Genomic DNA, 21,603 nt, shown 5'->3' with positions numbered 1-21,603 from the left:
GTGTGTGTGTGTGTGTGTGTGTGTGTGTGTGTGTGTGTGTGTGTGTGTGTGTGTGTGTGTGTGTGTGTGTGTGTGTGTGTGTGTGTGTGTGTGTGTGTGTGTACTGCATACATGGGCAACTGGCAGCCCGGGGGCCACATGCGGCCCCCACCTTCGCTTAATGCGGCCCGCAGGTTGATTTTGGAGTACTGATATATTATTGATTTCAGCTGTTACAATAATCCAAACATGGAATTCAAAAATTACCGGCTTTAATTACTTCAGTCTATATTAGTAGCTTAATGACTAGTATTGAAATGTTACTGTATTTTTCTGTCCAATGTATTTGTATTTAAGTTCATAAAGTTAACATAAGAACATATAAATGCATTTGAAATTAACAAATAAAATAAAATAAAAAGTTACTTTTCAGGATACCACTTCAAAAATAGCACAAATAGCCGATCTACAAGCTCGTAGCTTGTAGAACGGCTATTTTTGATATGTATACACATTGTGGCCCTCTGGAGTGAGTGTGAAAATGTAGTGGCCCTCTCCCATCATCAAAGTTGCCCACCCCTGGTGTACTGTATGTCTGTACGGTGCACATGCCCAGCCCAACGGTGGTCATTTCTGTCCTTACAGTATATTATTGCGACCAAAGGTCGCAGTTAACCATGAGAAATGTCACAGCTTGTCTCTGTGTGTGTGTATACACATTTTTACAGTCTATGGGTTGGTTCCCTTGACACATCACTGTGACATCACAGATGATATCAGAGGTGACATCACCTATGTAAAAGTCCAGAATACCTTTTATGCCCATTATGAAGATCCCTGATGTCATCGATATACATCACTGGCCTGATGGCCAAGACATGGCCCATATCTTTGTGGCTGGTTCAGATAGGGATCTCCATGTATGGGCATAAAATATATTGTATGTTGTGATGTCATGGGAACCACTCTAACAGAGCATGTGTGTGTGTGTGTGTGTGTGTGTGTGTGTGTGCGTGCGTGTGTGTTGTTTATGGCAATTGTTTTGTGATAGGCCTCAGTGGCCTTTGATTTTGGAACACATATTTTATGATATGTCACTCATAAATTGTTAGCTGCTGCTGAGGTCAGAATCCATGGAGTTCCCTGGTCAATGTTTAAACTGGTTGCTGTATGCTGTAATGCAGTAGGTGGATGCTTTCTATATGGTACAACAGTTAACAGTTTATCAAAGTCTAACTAACTAAACTTTATTTGCAGTTAATTTACCATTATCGTATAGGACATGCAGTGTGTGTGTCTTGAGATCAGAAACTGTATTGGGTATTTGTGAAACTTATAGACTAGTTGAAAAGTCGTGTTGGCCTACGAGATTTTATTTTGTCCATTTGTTGCATTATTAAAACCAACAATAGCATTCTGCAATTACTGTTAACGTTTTTGTTTTTTTTTGCACAATACAAAAAAACAATATATGTTAATATTATTTAAAAAAGCATGAAAGAAAGCAAGAAAACAAACAAGTATATGTTAATTTAAAACACAAGATTATTCAAACTAGAATGATAAAAAAGTGCCTCAAAAATCTGAGTGTGTGTGTGTGTGTGTGTGTGTGTGTGTGTGTGTGTGTGTGTGCGTGTGTGCGTGTGTGCGTGTGTGCGTGTGTGCGTGCGTGCGTGCGTGCGTGCGCGCAAAGCCACTTTATGTGGTAGAATTAAATGTAGAGGCTTGATTTATCAGGCTGGCCTTCAACCCAGGCGTTTAAAATTATTGATTGAAGATGAGGAATTACTGATTACTGATTTACTGATTGAAATAGTAAACTGTACAGGCATTTGAACAACAAACAATCTCTGATGTCCTTGTCTATAAATGAAAATATATCCCTCAATCCTCAGACATTCTTTCCTGAACATAATTGGTCGAGTAAAACAAATCTTAAACTTGAATTTAAAATGTGGAATTATAAAGACATTTGAAAATAATAAGGGTAAGGGTAATAATTATTACCCATATTATTATTACCCTTATTATTATTACCCTTATTAATATTTCCATTTACCAGTAAAAGTAAATTAGGAGGCTGATGGCGATAGAAAATAGAATCAGATCAATAGCATCATATTTACTCTCTATATATTGACTAAAGTATGGATAGAGTTCATCAGTGAAGGTGCAGCCAGTGAATGAGTGCAAATGAACTCTAGCCTCCACATCATAAAAGGAGACCACACCTTCCTCATAATCCACAAACACTCCAACTGTCTGTAGCTCCCCTCTTACAGGAAGTAGGACATCCGGGTCAGCAGCAGCATAGTACTTAGTACCATTCCTCATTTTTATAGCCCAGTAACTGATGTTGGGTCTTAATGTGACTCGTCCCATCCTGTTGATGAACTCTGTGGCCACTCCTAAATCCCAGTCAGTCTTCCCTTTGACCTGTACCTCATAGTAAGACCGTCCTGAGGAGAAGCTTGGTTTTCCTAAAACTATGTTAAGAGAAGAGAATCCCTCTGTGTTATCCGGCAGATCTTTCTTTTCGTGTCTATTTGTATCAGGGTCCAGAGTTATGTCCACTGCATATTGCTGGATTGTCCTCAACCTATTACTCTCCATCTCTTTTCTGAGTGTCTTCCTCACGGTCTCCTCATATGACGGCTGATGGACATGATGGACATGGACCTTTGTCCAGTCCTTGATGGGGAGGTTGTTGAGGAGGAGGAGGTGGAGGGGGTCTTCAGTGTGTAAGAGCTGCTTCAGCTCAGAGCTTCTCTTTTTTAACTCAGCCATTTCCTGTTGTAGCTCTTCAATGAAGCCTTCAGCCTGTTTCTCTGTGAATGTATGGTCTTCTTCAATCACACCAACAAACTCAGCCTGGCTTCTCTGCATGAAGCTCACCAGAGCGGTGAAGACCTGCACACTGTCAGCTATCTCTCTGTCTGCATGTCGCTTGCTGAGCTCAACTGAGTCCTTGAACTCCTGGATCTTCAGTTGTCTCTCCTGGATCATCTGCTGGAGTTCAGAATCTGTCTTTCTCATCTCAGCCTTCATTCTTTCATAGTCCTCTTTCAGAGATACAGTTTGATCTGACTTTGTGAATAAGTAACAAAGTATTATGAGTAGGAGTAGGTTAAAGGTTATGATTAAGGTTCTGGAAAGTTTTCCTTCATTTGGTTTAGCAGGTTCTTGTTTTCTGCTGGCAGTTGTTTTTAGCTTTTTTTTTTTAGCTTGTTTTTCTTTTAACTGACCAACCACCTCTGAGAGGACTCGATTAACAGACAGTTCAGGTCTTGTATTGAATCTTTTTTGACATAGTGGACACTTGCACACATCACTACTGTCCCAGTGATGTGTGATACATGTTTTGCAGTAGTTGTGTCCACATGGAGTGGTGACTGGATCAGCAAACACATCCAGACAGATACAGCACAGGAACGGCTCTTTAAGTGGGGAACTTCTGGCCATTTCTACACACTGAGAATAAAAGTGAAAGAAATGTAGTTCTTGAATGATACTTTCTCTGCATTTATACCATACAGTATGGGTCAAAGTTGAGGCGTGTACATTTGATGCGAACCCTTCAATTTAACAAATAAATCCATACATAAATCCATATTTAGAACATAGGCCTACATAAAATAAATATATAACATTAAATCACTCAAATCTTACCCTTCTTTTGACGCAGAAATATTTTTGTTGCAAACTGTTACATTCAGGGAGATATTGAGCTCTAAAGTATTCTGTAAATCCTCCTAAAATATAGTATAATTTATATATATATATATATATATATATATATATATATATATATATATATATTAAAAAACATAACCAGGCACACAGCGTAAACAGTGTAATTTCAAGGACATTTCAAGTAATGTACTGTATTTCTTTTAAGAGTTCTGTGCAGGAAATCTTATATATCTATACCTGACTCACCTGATATGTCTTCAAGGCTTGTCTGTTAATGTGAAAATCCTCTTGATTTGATTTGTAGTTATTGTAGAGAATGTGTGTGTGGCTGTCACACTGCTGTGAATGACCTTCGCTTCGGAAACATGGTTTCAGTTTTGCTTACCGTTTGGCATACCATGTAGAAGTTAACCCTTCACAGGCATCTTTCGGGCTGTGATCAAGTTGAAAATGCAGAATTATATATGTAAATAGCGTGAATGAACTTTTTAATAGCGTATGTAGTTCAATTCAACTCAAGAAACAAGAAACAATTAACAGGCATTAAAAATCAATATAAAAAGATTAAAATAAATAGTACATAAATTAACCTACTGGCAACACACACAGGCACTTTAGCCAGTGCACCCTTAGTCTGGAAGCATATCTTGAACTGTTGCTCATTATGGGGCTGGAGAGCACCACAATGATGGATCCAGCCGTTGCATGAACTTGAACATTAGATGTATTGGCTACCATTGCCTTCTAAAGTTTGTGTATGCGACCTGACGGTCGCTTATTTCCCGATTAGGGAGTCTTACTGGTATGTGTGTATGTGTGTGTGTGTGTGTGTGTGTGTGTGTGTGTGTGTGTGTGTGTGTGTGTGTGTGTGTGTGTGTGTGTGTGTGTGTGTGTGTGTGTGTGTGTGTGTGTGTGTGTGTGTGTGTGTGTGATTAAGTGGCTAAGTAAGGAATAATTTAAACTTTGTCTCTTCCCAGATTTCACACAGATGTATGAAGTAGCCCCTCTTAACCTCCATCTCTACCACCGACACCAATTTTATTTATTTCACCTGCAGCTGTGTGTGTATTTCCGTGCACAAACTGCACACGTGTGCGTGCATGCGCGTGTGTGTGCACGTGTGTTTGTTACCTGTAGCGGAGTGCAGTGCATCCTGGTCTAAAGTGATGAAAGTCTTTTGATCTAAATCATGGTTCAGTCATATTACCGTGTGTCTGTGTGTGTGTGTGTGTGTGTGTGCAGTGTTGGGTAACGCGCGTTAGTAATATAACGCATATTACTAATATATTACCGAAATGCGGTAATGACTAATATAACGCCCTACTAAAAAAAACATCGGTAATATAATGCAGTAATGATAACTTATTTACTGCATTACTTTCCGCGTTACCAACCAGCGTCCCGTCGTCCCGTTTTGAGCCAATGTGGTACGGATTTTTGTCGTGGGATCCATACCTCCTGTGCCTAAGCTTTCAGCCTTCTCTCAAGTTTTGTTTCTGCTGCGCTGCTGCTGCCCCGCACAGAACGGCACTGATACGCAGGGACTTGCAGAGAATTTTAGAGAGGCAGGGGCTGACATTTCTAAAAGGGCCTTTTGGTGGACAATGAATGCAGCCTTCAGCCTCTAAAGGCTCTAACCGAGTCCAGGTTGAAGAGCTATTCACTTCACCTCGGTGTAGTTTTCTAGCTATCACCTAAATATACATAACAAAGCCTAGGTGATAGCTAGGAAACTATAAAGCTGTGAAGTGAATAGCTCTTCACCCTGGACTCTGATAGAGGCTTTCAGTTATGGTATGGAAAGAGGGCATTTGCATATCTTTTACCATAGTAAAAAAAATGCATTCATGGTCTGAAGAGGGCACTTTTTAGAGATGGATAAAGGGGCAGGGGCTCAAGCCCCCTTTGATGTCTATGCGTGCACATGCCTGAGCCACGCACTGTGTGGTGGAGTGCCTGGAAACCATTGCGCACAGCGAGTCAGCGCGCCCAGGTGTTTAGAGTGATTATTAGCCTAGTAGCTACTAAATTCCACAACATCAACAACTGAATAGAAAAGCTAAAATGAATGCATTACTGAGAACTATCAAATGCCTGGTTTGACAGCATTCAGCAGGTTGACTGTAGGCTGCTTTGGTGGATGGTTTTTCCGACGCACGGGCTGTCAGATAAAACATGCCCAAAACAAGAGCTATCACTCACATAACGTAACGTCAGAAACACTGAACACTCCAGCAGCACGCAGCAGTGTCACACAAAGCATGTCCGGATATATGGAATTATTGTTCTAATCTGATAAATCCGATCATTTTCGTTGTATAGCAACTGGGTGTCAATGTACAGGGATACTGGACATCTGGGCAGCTTGATGTAAAATGTGCTCTTTTGTCCAAAATGTTAACTGAGTTACTCAGGTTTGTGTCTTGTTGTCAAACTTGTCATGTCATTATAGGCCACATTTAAGAAGGTATAGGTCTATTGTGTTTCATATGAATAAACAGACAGTAAAATATAAAATAAAATAATAAAATATATAAAATATAATAATAAAATATCTAGATAATTATTTGTTCAATTTGAGCGTTTATTTATTTTTTTTTACCAAAAAGTAATAAGTAAAGTAATATTAATATATTACTCCTACTCGGGCGGTAATATGTAACGAAATGTATTACTTTAAAATCAAGGTAATATGTAATCAGTATATATTACTAAAAAAAGTAACGCTACCCAACACTGTGTGTGTGTGTGTGTGTGTGTGTGTGTGTGTGTGTGTGTGTGTGTGTGTGTGTGTGTGTGTGTGTGTGTGTGTGTGTGTGTGTGTGTGTGTGTGTGTGTGTGTGTGTGTGTGTGTGTGTGTGTGCACCTACATGCCCACAGTTACTTTTGCAGACTACTATGCCACAATACTTTTCTGGTTGCACTGTAATGATTTAGTGATGTCCTTTATTACATCCCTTCCGCCATTTGCCGGTGCCTTTTCATACTTAAACACAACCCCTACAACATTGTCATCATATTCTCCAGACGAAGAGAAAGATGGAGAGAGAGAGGACAATGCTTCCTTTCGGAGATTTTCATTCTGCTACTGACTGAGAAGTTGTTGGCTTCTCTGTTCTCCTCTCCTCTCATTAGAAACCCCTACAGACCTTAACTGCCCTACTTTATGGGTCCTCCACTCATATTGAGGTAGAGATAAATCGCACATTCATTATCATCATACTTTGGAAAGGCAGCCCACGGCAGATGTGTGGATGGGAATGCAATAACAGGGTTACCTGTGGGAAAGAGGTTATATAAGCCTTCATATTGCTGTGTGATGTCTCATACCAACAGTTACAAGGCATTATAAGTTTAATTATAACACTTAACAAAGTCAGGTTTCACAGTTGCCCATAATCGCTTTAACCATTTTGCATGAAAGGTCCCGTGAACATCATGGGGCTTTCAGTGACAATAATGAATGGAGATTGTGGTTATGGCACGTCATAATACTTTACTGGCAGTGTGTGCAAAAAGTTTGGCGCTTAGTGGTCCAGTGGTTTGTGAAATTAGCACGCACGCACACACGCATGCACACACGCATGCACACACGCACACACGCACATACCCTTTCATATAATGAGTATAAACTTCATATAATACCAGTAAGACTCACTAATCGGGACATAAGCGACCATCCCGTCGCATACACAATCTTTAGAAGGCAGTCGTAGCCAATCAGGAGGGAATATGGGAAGATGGCAGAGATAATAATTGGGAATACTCTTACGTTTAGGGTTAAACTATATTCAACTGCTACTTTTACACGGTTGAATGATCTCTCTGCTTGCTTGTTTAAGGACCATTCTATAATATGTACCTTGTCTGTGCATTTCTCAGGGTGTTCCTGGCGGTTCAGGCACGGCGGGGAGAGACGGACCACCGGGAGTACGGGTAAGATTCACCCCACAGCAAGTTAAAGGAGCTATAGTCAACTTTTTCTCGAAAAACGGATGCTAAAATAAAAATAATGTTTCGAAAATATTTTATAAAGAAATAAGCTTCATATATGTGTTTCTATTCAAAAATGACCACAGAAAGCGTAAAATGATGATAAAATAATCATTTTGGCCATTGTCAGACCGTTTACATTCTATTCTATAGACTAGGATGTAAACAAAGTGTCGGCCCTACAATGAAAAAGTTGACTATAGCTCCTTTAAATACTGTAGTACTGTAGTATACAGTCACATCCACAGTGCTAATTTAACTCTGAATAGTATTATTACTTAATTAATAAGTAATTCATCATGATTACTTTGTAGAATCAGAGTTAAGTTAACACAGTATTCAACTTTGATTAATGATTGCCATTGGAACTTGTGACACGATAAGGAAGATTAACATGGATATTCTAATCTAGGCCAGTGTTTCTCAAACTTTTACATTTCAAGGTCTCCCCTTAACTCTGACAGTATACAAATGGAACCAAATGGACCTGTTAGGGTCCATTTGGTTCCATTTGTACACTTGTTACATACTTGTATGGGTTCATTTAGACACCCCTAAAGTCCCTGGAATCCACTTTGAGAACCACTGTTCTAGGTGAGGCTATGGATAGGCTATAACGTAGGCTATAACGTAGGGTTATTTATTTGTATAGAGACCTGTTGCAAACTTAGGGACATTTGGGAAAGTTACACATGGTGAAAAACAAACTTTCTCCTGTTTTGTTGCTGTTGTTGTGTTTGATGTGGTTAAAGTTAGGGTAAGGAACTGGAAAGGTCATGCACCTTCAAGTACCAATGCCATCTGACTGCTGAATATCCATTGTAGGCATCATCAGACATTAAAATATCCTCTCTTATTGGTTTCATTGGAAAGATTGACCCCCAAAACTCAAGAAAAGCTAAATATGTCCGATAACTCAACATAAACCATCCAATATTTAACACCATTTGACCAAGATCGTACCACTTTAAAACCAAAAAACGTTGCTTTTACCTTGAAAAAAGGAAGGAAGGAAAACTTTTAATATATGATGTAGGAGGGTTTAGGACCAATAAAGACATATTGCATAACTCTTGCGATTTCTTTTGGGTTGAGCCTTTTTTAGCTTAGATTGACTGGTCTATATAAGGTTAGACAAGGAGCATTTATCTTCTATAAAATCTGAGTATGTTATGTCAGTCTTCAAAAAAAAGAAAAAAAAAGAAAGATCTTTTGCTATCAGCAGCGATTTAAGAGGTTTATTTGTCACTCACTCATACAAGAATGCGCAGTGAAATGTTGCTGTGCTAATAGATTTCTGAGGTCCATGTAATAACTTTTGAGTAAATTGCTAAAAGTGGTTGCGATTGCCCATCTGTCTATCTGTCCTCACGGCATCATGATTGAGTGCCAGAAAGCTCATCTACACAGTTTTATGTCCACTCGAAAAAAAAATTAATCTACATATTTTCAGTGTTTGTCATTGCCTTTCTGTTGCAGAGCACACCACTGCTCTCACACTAAACAATTCATAAATGCTCTGTGATAGCAGCTTGCTATCATTGATGTTGATAGTTGTGACCATGCAGTAGGTCGCATTTAGTATGAAAACCTGCAGATCATGTCCATCTGTCTGTCCGTCCGTCACACCTCATGTCACGCTCCATATACTGTATGGCCAAGACATCTCCATATATGGATATCCGTGCTCATACATGTTGAAAAGTGAAACGTAGGAGGTTTGCACCGCTCAAAGAAATTGCAGATCTGCAAGCACCTAAAGTGTCGCATTGCGACGCGTTAGGAGCTTGTCGATCTGCTATTTTCATTAGGAGAGACATCACAATTTTCTATTGGTTCTCGAACTAAAAAAGCTTGGGAACCAGTGATTTAAAAGATTCTGCAATGGGGCATAAGCGTCGCACAGGGGTAAAGTTCCACCGTGACTGAGGTTTTAATCCTGCGATCTGGCTTGGCAAGGCGTTCCATGGAACACATTGGTCCTCCTGGTGAGAACGACTCCTCACTGTCAGGTGAAAAGAAGTGGCTGGAGATGTCATGTGGAACGGAGGAGACACATGGTTGTCTGCAGTAAACTTTAAAACCTCCCCTCACCAAAACTCTAGCAGTGACAGCGACTATAGTACATTGGAGGATTGCCATTCGCAGAGCGGATAAATTGGGAGAAAATTGAAAATACGATAAAGAAAACAAATCTGCATTGAATTCTACACAGCAAATCCTTTTAGGTTTAGCTGTTGTTGATGAGCTAATTCCGTTGTCTTCGCTCATTGCATTGACGTATCGCTGCCTGTGGGAATTCATCTTTACTATTTTGTGGGATATCTGAAATGGAACTCCACAAATTGTCTCAAATGAACTGCCACCAGCAACCTACTTCTTGTTGTCAGCAATAGGCCTATTCTTTTTGTTTTGGCCATCATTAGGATACATCCAGGGGCGCCGCGTCACAAGGGGTAGGAAAGTGGGACTGAGTTACTGGGGCCCAAGGTGGAGGGGCCCTAGTAACTTTATCTATTGAAAAATAGCAGATATACAAGCTCTGCAGCGCGGCACCGAGTGCCGCGCTGCGAGCTTGTAGATCTGCTTATTTTTGAAAAGTTGTGAAAATGTGTGAAAATCTTTGAATATATGTATTTTTTAAGCGAACATCTCTAACTCAAATGTTGCTTCTGGGGGTCCCTGGAACTAAATATTTTGAGATCGGGGTCCGTGGCCAAATACATATCTTGGGGGTCCTTGACATAGGTTTCTTGCACACATTTTCACGATTTTTCAAAAATGGCAGATCTACAAGCTCGCAGCGCGGCACTCGGTGCCGCGCTGTGAGCTTGTATATCTGCTATTTTTCAATAGTTATCATTCATGGGGGGCCCGCAGTGAATCCTTGTACCCAGGGCCCAGAATTTGGTGTGACTCCCCTGGATACATCATCATTAGAATACAAGCTCTGTCGCCAGCCTCTCAGCCCTACACGTACACTCTTTGACGTTCCATAAATGTTGCAGTGAGTAGCTGACAGAGTTGGAGAAATTGTACAAAGTTATTCTTAACTATACTTCCCAATGACTCCATCACTTAAGCCCTACTTACTTTGTCATGTGACGAATGGAAGTCCACGTGTCACATCACAGCAAATGAGCATGTCGATCTGCTATTTTCACAATTTCCTTTTTGGAGCGGTGAAAGCGCTCCCAATAGACAGGTATGTCCGTGGGTATGTGGGTGGCTGGCTGGCTGGCTGGCTGGGTGGGTGGCTGGGTGGCTGGCTGGCCATGTCCGTAGCCTGGCAATACCTTGAGTGGCCACACACAACACACTAGTTAAAGGAGGGGCGCTGTTTTGTGCAGGCCAGGCACACTCACCACTCACTCACAGGCACAGTTTACTCACTCACTCACTCACTCACTCACTCACTCACTCACTCACTCACTCACTCACTCACTCACATAGGGTACAGCTGCTCAAATTCACCGCTCCACTTCGAACCGAGGTTTGATTTTTTACATTTGATTTTAGATTTTTATAAAAATAAATACATTTGACATTTATACCTATAATGACATGCCCAAAATATTGATGCCAGGTTGACAGAGGTTAAAAATGTACCTAAAATGACTCTTGTTATCTCTCCCTCTCACTGCTTTAGCAGAGACACAGCCCCTCAGTCACTGCTTTAGCAGAGACACAGCCCCTCAGTCACTGCTTTAGCAGAGACACAGCCCCTTACTCACACATGATGAGTCCTAATAATTGGGCTCAGAGCTAGACGTGACTTTACACCTGTTGAGCATGTCACTAATCCATGCACACAGGATAAATCAGCCATCCCCACACACACGCCTTTGTCACGACAGGTCTGGTATATGGTTTTTTATCTCGTTATATCCTTGCATGGCCTCGTAGAAGGGTTCATACACACTGCACAACTTTTTGCTCCGATTATGCTGTCGCCGACCATTTTTGATATCCAATGGATATCATGAATATAGACCTTTATTCCAAGGTTAAATTCAGATGTCTTATTGGTAGTAATACTGCTGTTAAATAATAGTCTGTTCCATAACAATATAAATGCTGTTTCATAGTAATATAAAACCAAGCCATCTCACTTCAATATGTTGATAAAACCGTGCAGCAGCAATGCTGTGGTTATTATGAAAACATTGAACACGTGCGTTCTGTGTGTGTGTGTGTGTGTGTGTGTGTGTGTGAGTGTGTGTGCATGCGGAGAGAGGCGGAAAATCATTAGCGTCCTGCCCGTGTACAATTAGGATAAAAAAAATTTGGTTAATTATCGGGCCGCATCCTGGTGAAATAACTGGCAGTGTGTGATCCCTTGTTGGCGATCAATCTTACAGTGTGAAAACCAAAACGATATATAGCCGATTTCAAGAAAGAGACTCATATAGTGTGAAATACTTTAACGATCCGATGAGTCCCCGACACTTCAATATCGTAGGCCTACAGTATGTTCAAACCTTAATGCAACAACGGCATCGCAAGCAGTATCCAACTCAGAAAGAAAGACAACCTTGTCCTAAAATCCATGGCTGTCGTCTGTCCTTTTGAAGCTGTCAAACAGGCCATTAGACAATGACACGTGAACTAACAACATGCGCACACTCACAACGGTGACTGAAGCAGATAGTAAACAATCTTTACAGCTCTCACCTGAACTGTAAAATCAGATGTGAGTATGTCCGGCTGAAAGTGAAGTAAAAAACTAATACTTGGCCAATTTAGCACTTGTACTGGCCAGTTAAATCAGTCTTGTGGACCAATAACTTTCTCCTGGGTGTTTTTTTTTTTATCAATGCATTAATGCGCTGCGATGCGTTTTGAGCTTGTAGATAGGCTATTTTTGCTTCTTTTGAATTGGAATCCTGAAGACTTTTTTGTTATTTCTTAATTGGAATCCTGAAATGTAACATTTGGATTTAATTTCAAACGCATTTAATGATATACCGGTACTCATGTTAACTTTGTGAACTTAAATACAAATACATTGGACATAAAAAAATCATTTTAATACTACTATACTAGTCATTAAGCTACTAATATAGACTGACGGAATTAAAGCAGGTCATATTTAGAATTGTAACAGCTGAAATCAATAATTATATTCAGTATTCCGGTATTAACCTGGGGGCTGCATTAAGTGAAGGTGGGGGCCGCATGTGGCCCCTGGGCCGCCAGTTGCCCATGTATGACCTACTGTATTATCAATTTAAAAAAGACCCCCCAAAAAAATATGTGCATTCAGCACACACACACACACACACACACACACACACACACACACACACACACACACACACACACACACACACACACACACACACACACACACACACACACACACATTTTTAGAACCTTGGGCATGATATAGCATGACTTAAGGCATGTTTTCACTACAGTTCCGGAATTTTTCCTGCAAAATAATAGCATAATAATTTTCAACTTGCCGGGAGTTTTGTTTTTTGGGTGTTTTCACATGAGCAAAAATGCAGGCATAGCCATAAAATACATCGTTTTCACCAAACCATTGTCACGGTATGAAAGTCCGTGTTGCCAGACTTTGCGAGAGAAATAAGCAACCAGGTGTACGAAAATAAGCCCAAAAAGTGATATTATCTAGGCCACAAGAGCACTTTAAAACTAAACGCATCGCCGCATCAGCTACTTGAAAAGTGATCTAGAAGCTTACAACAAATAAAACGCAACCAGAAACTATCAAATTATATATATAAGCAACTTTACGGAAATCAAGCCCATAGTCGCTTATAAGTAGCAGGCATGGCAACACGCCACACAGTCTGACTGCTTGTTGAGCAGCCGTAACGGTTGCTTCGAGTCTTCGCTTCTGTCTTTCTTTTTCTCTCACCCGGCCTGAACGGTTCCTGAACCCTTCAAATGGATTTAACAAGTTACAAGACATATTCTTCATGCAACAACACATACGGTTCAGAAAGGATGATGCAACGTGTTGCACTTGTGGGCTTGTAGATTATTAGCTGTGTTGTTTTTCTTTTCTTCACGCGGCACCATAAACGATGGATGACCAGAGAAGGAAAGAGACTTCTGCTGTGTTTGTCAATGCGATTCTAGCCTAAATAATCAATCCCCTATACAAGGTGAAGCTGTAGACCTACTTTATTTCTATATATTCCTTTACATTCAGGTCGTTTTCCATCCCAGATACAATGTTTTAAACTGTTACTGGCTCCTTTTATGCACCTGGTTGTCAAAAAAACGGCAAATTCGCGGCATGCGTTTTCACTGGAGGGAAATTTGTATTGTCACGGTACTTTTAGCAAAAAATACTAGGTATTTTCCCGTCACGTTTGGGACACCAAAACTTCCGGCGCACAAAATAGGTGGCCGTTTTCACATGGCGTGAATTTCAAAATTGCCGTAATTTTTGAAAAAACTTCCAGAAGTTTTGCTCCATGAAAACGGGGCTATAGCCTGCTTTAGTTCAACTCTGGTGAGTGATAGATCTTACGCTAAGTTCTCGTCAATGCATGGTCCCACGACAACCCCAGCTGCAGAGCCTAAAAGTGGCTGTAACCTGGTAGTATTGATAGCAGGTTGACGTTTATATCATTAGACTCATATACTGTTAAGTGTCTTCTTGTGATTATATTTACGCATCCCAAATAATATATTTATGTTCCATCTAAAACCATTTCAAAGCCAAATGTATGACCTTCAGACAGGCCTATACTTTAGTATAGGAGATGACATACCTCGGCTCCAGACCTCATTCAGGGTTAGTGCTAGTGTTTATAGTGTGTCACTCACGCCGTTATGGCTGAGCTTGTTGCGACCGTCAGGTCGCAGTAACTGTCAAAACCTCGACCAGCTGTCCGTCAGTCAGTCTGTCAGTCTGTCAGTCTGTCAGTCAGTCTGTCACACGTCACACTTTTGCCCTGCTCATATCTCCGCAACCGTTGCCCCGATCCATGCCAAATTTTGCACACACACTCCTTGCCTGCCAAACTACAACAATTCTCACATGCCCCTCTTCTAGCGCCACCATGAGGCCGATTCTTGCAAAACACATTTTTGGACACTGCTCCTACAATTTTTGCCCTAAAATCACGCAAATCGGTACACAGTATGTCTACACTCATCTCATCAACATGGATCCGTCCCATTTAGTGCCACCTTCAGGCCGATTTTTTAAAACACATTTTTGGACACTGCTCCTACAGATTTTGCCCTAAAATCACACAAATCGGTACACAGTATGTGTACACTCATCTCATCAACATGGATCTGTCCCATATAGCGCCACCATCAGGCCGATTTTTTCAAACACATTTTTGGACACTGCTCCTACAAATTTTTGTCCCTAAAATCACGCAAATCGGTACACACTTGCTCTACACTCAAGTCATCAACATGGATCTGTTCCATTTAGCGCCACCTTCAGGCCGATTTTTTAAACACATTTTTGGACACTACTCCTACAGATTTTGCCCTAAAATCACGCAAATCGCTACACAGTATGTCTACACTCATATCATCAACATGGATCTGTCCCATATAGCGCCACCATCAGGCCGATTTTTTCAAACACATATTTGGACACTGCTCCTACACATTTTGCCCTAAAATCACGCTGCGACCTGATGGTCGCTTATCTCCCGATTAGGGAGTCTTACTGGTATAGCACATGCATGTATTTCTGTAATTATTTCAAAAATAAATGCACAATTTCTTAGGAATATACAGTATTCCATTTGAAAGCTAGAAAGTTTACCACATGAGTTTTGGTAGCGCTCAAGGCTGTAGCTAGTAGTTGTATGGGGGAGTGTTTTTAAATGTGGCTCCGCGGGGAAATTCCCCTACTAAGCACTGTGGTGCTCTTCTTTGGCTTACAGGGAAGGCTTTGAAGCTTTGCTATTAAACCCAACATTATAGCCCTAACTGTACACGCTAAAGCACCACACAGCAATGTGAGGATTAGAGCTGGTTACATGGCCTCGCCATGCCTTTAACCTCATTTACTTGCACTTCAAGGATATTAAGTGTAGCGCTTTATCTTCAGCTGTACCAATTTCTGTTCAAATTCATATGGTTTTTCTTTTTCTTCTTCAACCAATGGGCACGGTCCAAACTGAGACCCGTATAAGTAAGTGTCTCACAAAAAGGGTTCCAGTCTTATTAAATGCACAGAGTATATGGTATATAAACTGAAATGAGAAGATTATCCGAGATTATACTTTTTTCTTCATGGCTCGCCCCAAATCCAGCTTTTAAATTGTGAGTCAAGTAGGTTTGATTGCCTTTTTAATACTAGGGTGATGAAGCGGTCAAAATGATCAGTATCAGCTTTGAAATTTTGAACTGAATTAACTATGAGCAGGCAGGGAGCTCTTAGAGGGCTCTCGTTTCTTGACTTTTCCTAAATATGTCATAACCTTTTTCTGGAAATGAAATAATATAGCCATGTTTGGCAGGTTTGAATGACACCCAAACGATGTGAGATGCTTTGAAATTATTTTCAGGTGTATTATAACGTGAAAAACACTGAGCGGAACCAATAAATGATTTTGTATAATATGGTAACAATGATACTGTATGCTACTGTAGCTATGATTTCCTTCTGATTTCAACCTTTACCACTACCAGCACTACTACAGTATCTCTAATAACACAAGTGCAGATGCAGTTAGTGATTGTACCAATGTATTTACAGTATTATTAACAACTGAAAATGGCTCCAAATGTAATGTGAAAACTAGAAAGATGCAATTAGAAATTGCAAGTGTGGTTGCCTTGAGCGAGTCACACTTAAAGATATCTTTTTATCTGTCAGTCTTTGTCCCTATTTGAGCGGTGTTAACCATTCAGTCCTTGTTCCTTTTATGCCCATATATGGAGATCCCTGATGTCATCAAAGCCCATAACTTGGAATGCCCATATACCGGTATATTATTATGAACATAATTATTGTGTCAGTCTCATGTGGTCTATGATGTCTTACATCTATGATGTCAGTCATCTCCATATTTAGGAAAAGTTTAAAGTTATACTATGTAACTTTTTTTATAAAACATATCTTAAAATTGTCCTAACTATTAAATCGCTAAAGTTTTAGAACCTCCACTCCGTTAATTTCAGCCCCAAAAGCCTTTTCTTTATATGTTTTCTACTTGGCCTTGACAGGGGCGGGATTTCCCGGCAAAATTACGTCATCTGCATCATCCGTATATGTTGTGTATACGTTGGCCAATCACATTGCGGATCATACACACATGATACACTACCGGCCAATCACAGCGCAGATCATACACTCCCGGGCTCTTCAGGAAGTACACTGCAGTGTTTACACTGGTCTAGGAGTCTAGCATGTAACTCCCCAACCGCTGCTCGAGAGGTACACGAGACCTCTATGGATGCGTCTCGGCGAGGCGAGGCGGACGTGGTGGTCTGAAGGCCCGGTCCGCGGCGAAAAACGGCCGAAAAAGGCAGACGCGACCGCGGTTTGCTCTACCGCTACTGACCACTAGTTGAGCAACTTACACAGTATAGCTTTAAATTGTAATTAAAGTCAATGAATAAAATTAATTCACGAATACATTTACCGGTATATAAATTAAACTAACGTATCTCTTAGCAATATGCAAGGAATCGATTCCCGATGAAGCCGGTCGATTTGACATACGGCCCAAGTGTGTGCCGCAAAAATTGTGCGAGGAGTAGCGCGGCAAAATAAAGTTTATCTAGGAACGGAAAGATGGATGGATGGATGGAATAAAGTTAAACAAGTACCGTAGTCTGGTTACCCTGCAGGGGCAAAGTAAAGCAGGTTTTTTTTCCCTTAGTTGAGAGAGAGATGAAGCAGGGACCCCCCACAACCTTTTTGTAGATTCCATATATTTTCATCATTTGACAGCACAATCATCAGTGTATTTTGGATTCTTGTCAATTTGTGTTTTCAGATATTAACCACTTGAACCGTCAATACTTAATAAAGTTGACCGTTCACTCTGTACCTGGTCTACAGCTTGTAGATCTGCTATTTTTGGCTAAAGTTCTCAGAATATGGATGCTAGGGTTCAAGTGGTTAATATAAAAAAAGAAGAAAACAAGGTTTCTATCACACAAAGATTTGGACAACCCCCTGTAGTGACTCTGAGGACCCCCTAGGGGTCCCGGACCCCCTGTTGAAGACCCTTGAAGTAAATAATTTACTTGAGAGATAATGGTCACGTGACATAGGCTGGGTCTTTGAACAGAAATCACACAACACGGTACTGTATTTCATCCTTGTGCTAAAGTTCAGTCTGTGGCTGTTACAGCAACACAAACTCGTTCATTTTCACAACCTTGAATGAAAGATGAGATCGGCACACTGTCCTTTTGTTTGGCCAATTCCTCAAAAAAAAGTGCATCTGCAGCCTGTGTCATTTGTATTCTTCTTATTACAGTATGAAGTATTGGCTGGCAGCACCGTGCTGAGTGTGCGCTCTTCTCTCCTCTCTCCAAGTTTAGCCTAACATCAGAATGACTCACCTCAGTCACAATGAGCTATTGAACGCAGCCAAGTGTAAGACCAGAGCATTACGCAATAAAATCATTAGTGTTGTCAATTTAACCACATGAACCCTACAGTAGCTTCCCTATTCTTATTTATACCCCAGAAAATAGTAAATCTACATGTTGTGACTGTGAGTTTGTAGACTCGGAGAGAGTGTGCAAATAAACATTTATAAATTAAGTATTTCACTGTGTAGAAGCCATGTGCACTACACCTTAAAGTTTCCACGGATAAAGCACTGTATAATGTCTTCTATTAACTTCATGTAGGCTATTGTACCTGCTTGTACACACATTCTGCTTACTCTTTGTCACACAAGAACACATGAACAAATAGAGCTAAACATAGACAAGAATAGCCTTTTCCCCCTTAACAGTTTTACAGGCATTGCTGCTGCCGTCCTGTTTTCTGTCTGTGAGCGCCTGCCTGCCCTGCCCTCCACAATGTCTCTGTGCACAGCCTTGTCACCAGCTGTGCCAAGGCCAGTTCCAGAGGCCCATTAGGTGGGTTTAATTGGGGCGGTATTATAGTGTGACACCAGCACGACCCCAGCAGAAGGGACTCTGATGTCACTTTCTGGCAGAGCAGGTTTTTTCGTAACACACACTCATCGTTTGCCAATGAAGCAGTCAGAGCCCTTGGCTAAAGCAGGAGAACATCCAAACTACTGCATGGTCTTTCAGTTGACGGCTCTGGTTTCTTTTTGATACACATACTGTGTAGAACAAATTAGACATGGGATTGTTGCAACATAGAGTTGAGGAGGTCAAAATGAAAGGTGGTGTTCCTTATATCAGGGGTCTTCAACAGGGGGTTCGGGACCCCTAGGGGGTCCTCAGAGTTACTACACAGGGTCCTCCAAACCTTTGTGTGATAGGAACTAGTTTTTCCCCCCTTTATTATATTAACAACTTGAACCTTAGTGTCCATATTCTGAGAACTTTAGGCAAAAATAGCAGATCTACAAGCTCACAATGCCTCACACTGCGAGGCGTTGTGAGCTTGTAGATCGTTATTTTTGGCACAGAGCTTTTGTGGGGGAAAAGAGCAGACTAAGTACAGAGTGAAAGTTCAAGTTTATTAAGTATTGACTATTGTGGTCAAATATCTGATGATCGTGCTGTCAAACAACGAAACTATATCTATGAAAAGGTTGTGAGGGTCCCTGCTTCATCTCTCTCTCAACTAAGGGGTCGTTAGCCTGAAAACGTTGAAGACCCCTGCCTTATATGTTGTACCAGTGTGTAACTGTTCTCTGTTGATTCAGGGTCTACCTGGAAAAGATGGACCGCAGGGAAGACAGGGCAATACAGGACCTATGGTAAGTCATCAGTCCTCTACCTCTGTGGTGCAGGGGTGTAAAGTGACTACTATACTTAAGTACTGTACAAAAGTACACTTTTGACACCTTTTTTACTTTACTGGAGTATTTCCAATTTTCTTTTTCATCTTTTCTTTCACTACATCTCAGGCAAATATTGTACTTTTACTCCACTACAATTATTTGAAAACTTTAGTTACAAGTTACTTTGTTGATTTTGATTATTATTAACAAAACATACATTAACCACTTCAGCCCTATTACACATTTCGCCATTTGAAAATAGCAGATCTACAAGCTCACAATGCATCGCATTGCAAGCTTGTAGATTTGCTATTTTCAAAAGATTTGTATTCATTTTATGCATTTGAAAAAGTGTGAAACGGAACATTCTCCATAATGAGTACGTTCTAATGTTGATACATTTTGATACCAATACTTTTGTACCTTTACTCAAGTACATGTTTAATACCTCACTTCTACTTACTGTAAGTAAATGTGAGTACTTTTCCCACCACTGCTGTGGTGTACAGTATATTCTATGTTCAGGTCAGACTCATAAAGTGAACGACTGTGTGTCTCCTCTCTCTCTGTCTCTCAGGGGTCTCCAGGAGCTCCAGGGGCCCCGGGACCCAACGGGCCTGCAGGATCACAAGGAGATCAGGGGATTCCTGTAAGTACATCTATATGTTCAGTTAATGGCTCCAACATCGGTAGGCATCAAACCATCTGGGCACTAGGGACATGTGGGCACTATAGGGACATGTGGGGACCTGGACAACTGGGCACTAAGGACATGTGGGCTCTAGGGACATGTGGGGACCTGGACAACTGGGCACTAAGGACATGTGGGCACTAGGGACATGTGGGGACCTGGACAACTGGGCACTAAGGACATGTGGGCACTAGGGACATGTGGGCATCTGGACAACTGGGCACCTGGACGAGGGGATGCCTGAATTAGGATGTGTGTTTCGAGTGGGCACCTGAATTAGGATTGACTAACAGACACACATATCTCCATATATGGCCATATCAGTCACATCGCCATATATACATGGCACAATCTCTAGATGTGAGCACAAACCTGTAGTTAATTACAACAGCATCCATTGAAACTACAGTATTATATGGTAGGTCTTGAGTGTTGTACTACACAGGTGCAGGGGCCTATCAAGGGCCAGTAAATTCAAAGAGAACGCATCGTATCAAAGGGAATGTTTGAGAAATCAATTTAGTACAGTGGTGTTATATATGTACAGTAGAGTGTAATTTATACTTGCCTTGCCTAAAGTAAAAACTTGAATATCAGGGTAATTATCAGATAGCAGCCGTGCGTGCGTGCGTGCGTGCGTGCTTGTGTGCGTGTGTGTGTGTGTGTGTGAAAGCCTGCATTGTGTTGTGGAGAGTTGTTGGTGTGTGTGTGTGGCAGTTTATATTTGGTGGGACCTTAGAAAAAGTAATCAAAATAATGCCATTGCCAGCCATTTCTTGTTTTCACTGTTGTGATGTTTTGCATTAAGCCAGTACAGTGAGTACACAGAATGCTGGGGTCCTTCTGTGAGCTCCTGAATGAAAACTGACCTGCTAATCTTTTTGTCTATGTCTTTTCTTCTGGATGTGATTGCGTTCTGAAATGTGGATTTCATTAACTTGAGGTTTACCCAAAATCAGCCACATAACGTCTAGGCATGCATGACACGCAGGTTTTGATTATCATGTTCAGTATGAGTTTTGTGTTGCCAGAGAAGCTTTGCTGTGGACTATGAACTATTTTTTTTATGTACAGTATCTCTCTGACAACATCCACAAGGGTTTGAAGGTTTTAGAAATGTTGAAGGATTTGACTTCTACTCTCTCTCTGACCTCTCTGAAATGAGTCAGTATTTAATCACCGTCACTGCCACTAAGGTTTAGATGGTACAGCTGAACAAGAACAAGAAAAGAGGACATTGGATGGTGTATGGGTGTCAATTCTTAAAGTTTCTGACACGCATAGAAGAACAGATAACAGTTTGATGGTCATCATGACTACTATCCCAGCAGTTCCGGTGTGGCCAAC

At 40.9% G+C, this 21,603-nt stretch overlaps 1 protein-coding gene across 1 annotated transcript in view; it reads left to right on the top strand.

The window, feature by feature from the left end:
• The window catches only part of col14a1a (collagen, type XIV, alpha 1a), a gene marked incomplete at its 5' end in the record, with an annotated part of 191,350 nt that overhangs the window by 147,387 nt on the left and 22,360 nt on the right, over positions 1–21,603 (top strand). The window contains 3 exons of the mRNA XM_080752542.1: positions 7,555–7,608; positions 19,488–19,541; positions 20,143–20,214. Coding sequence (XP_080608668.1) covers positions 7,555–7,608; positions 19,488–19,541; positions 20,143–20,214 — 180 coding nt within the window. The remainder of the gene's footprint in view (positions 1–7,554; positions 7,609–19,487; positions 19,542–20,142; positions 20,215–21,603) is intronic.

Source organism: Nannobrachium achirus (genome assembly GCF_963921795.1).
Source record: "Nannobrachium achirus genome assembly, chromosome: 2".
NCBI lineage: Eukaryota > Metazoa > Chordata > Actinopteri > Myctophiformes > Myctophidae > Nannobrachium > Nannobrachium achirus.
This window is presented reverse-complemented; position numbering and strand designations above follow the sequence as displayed.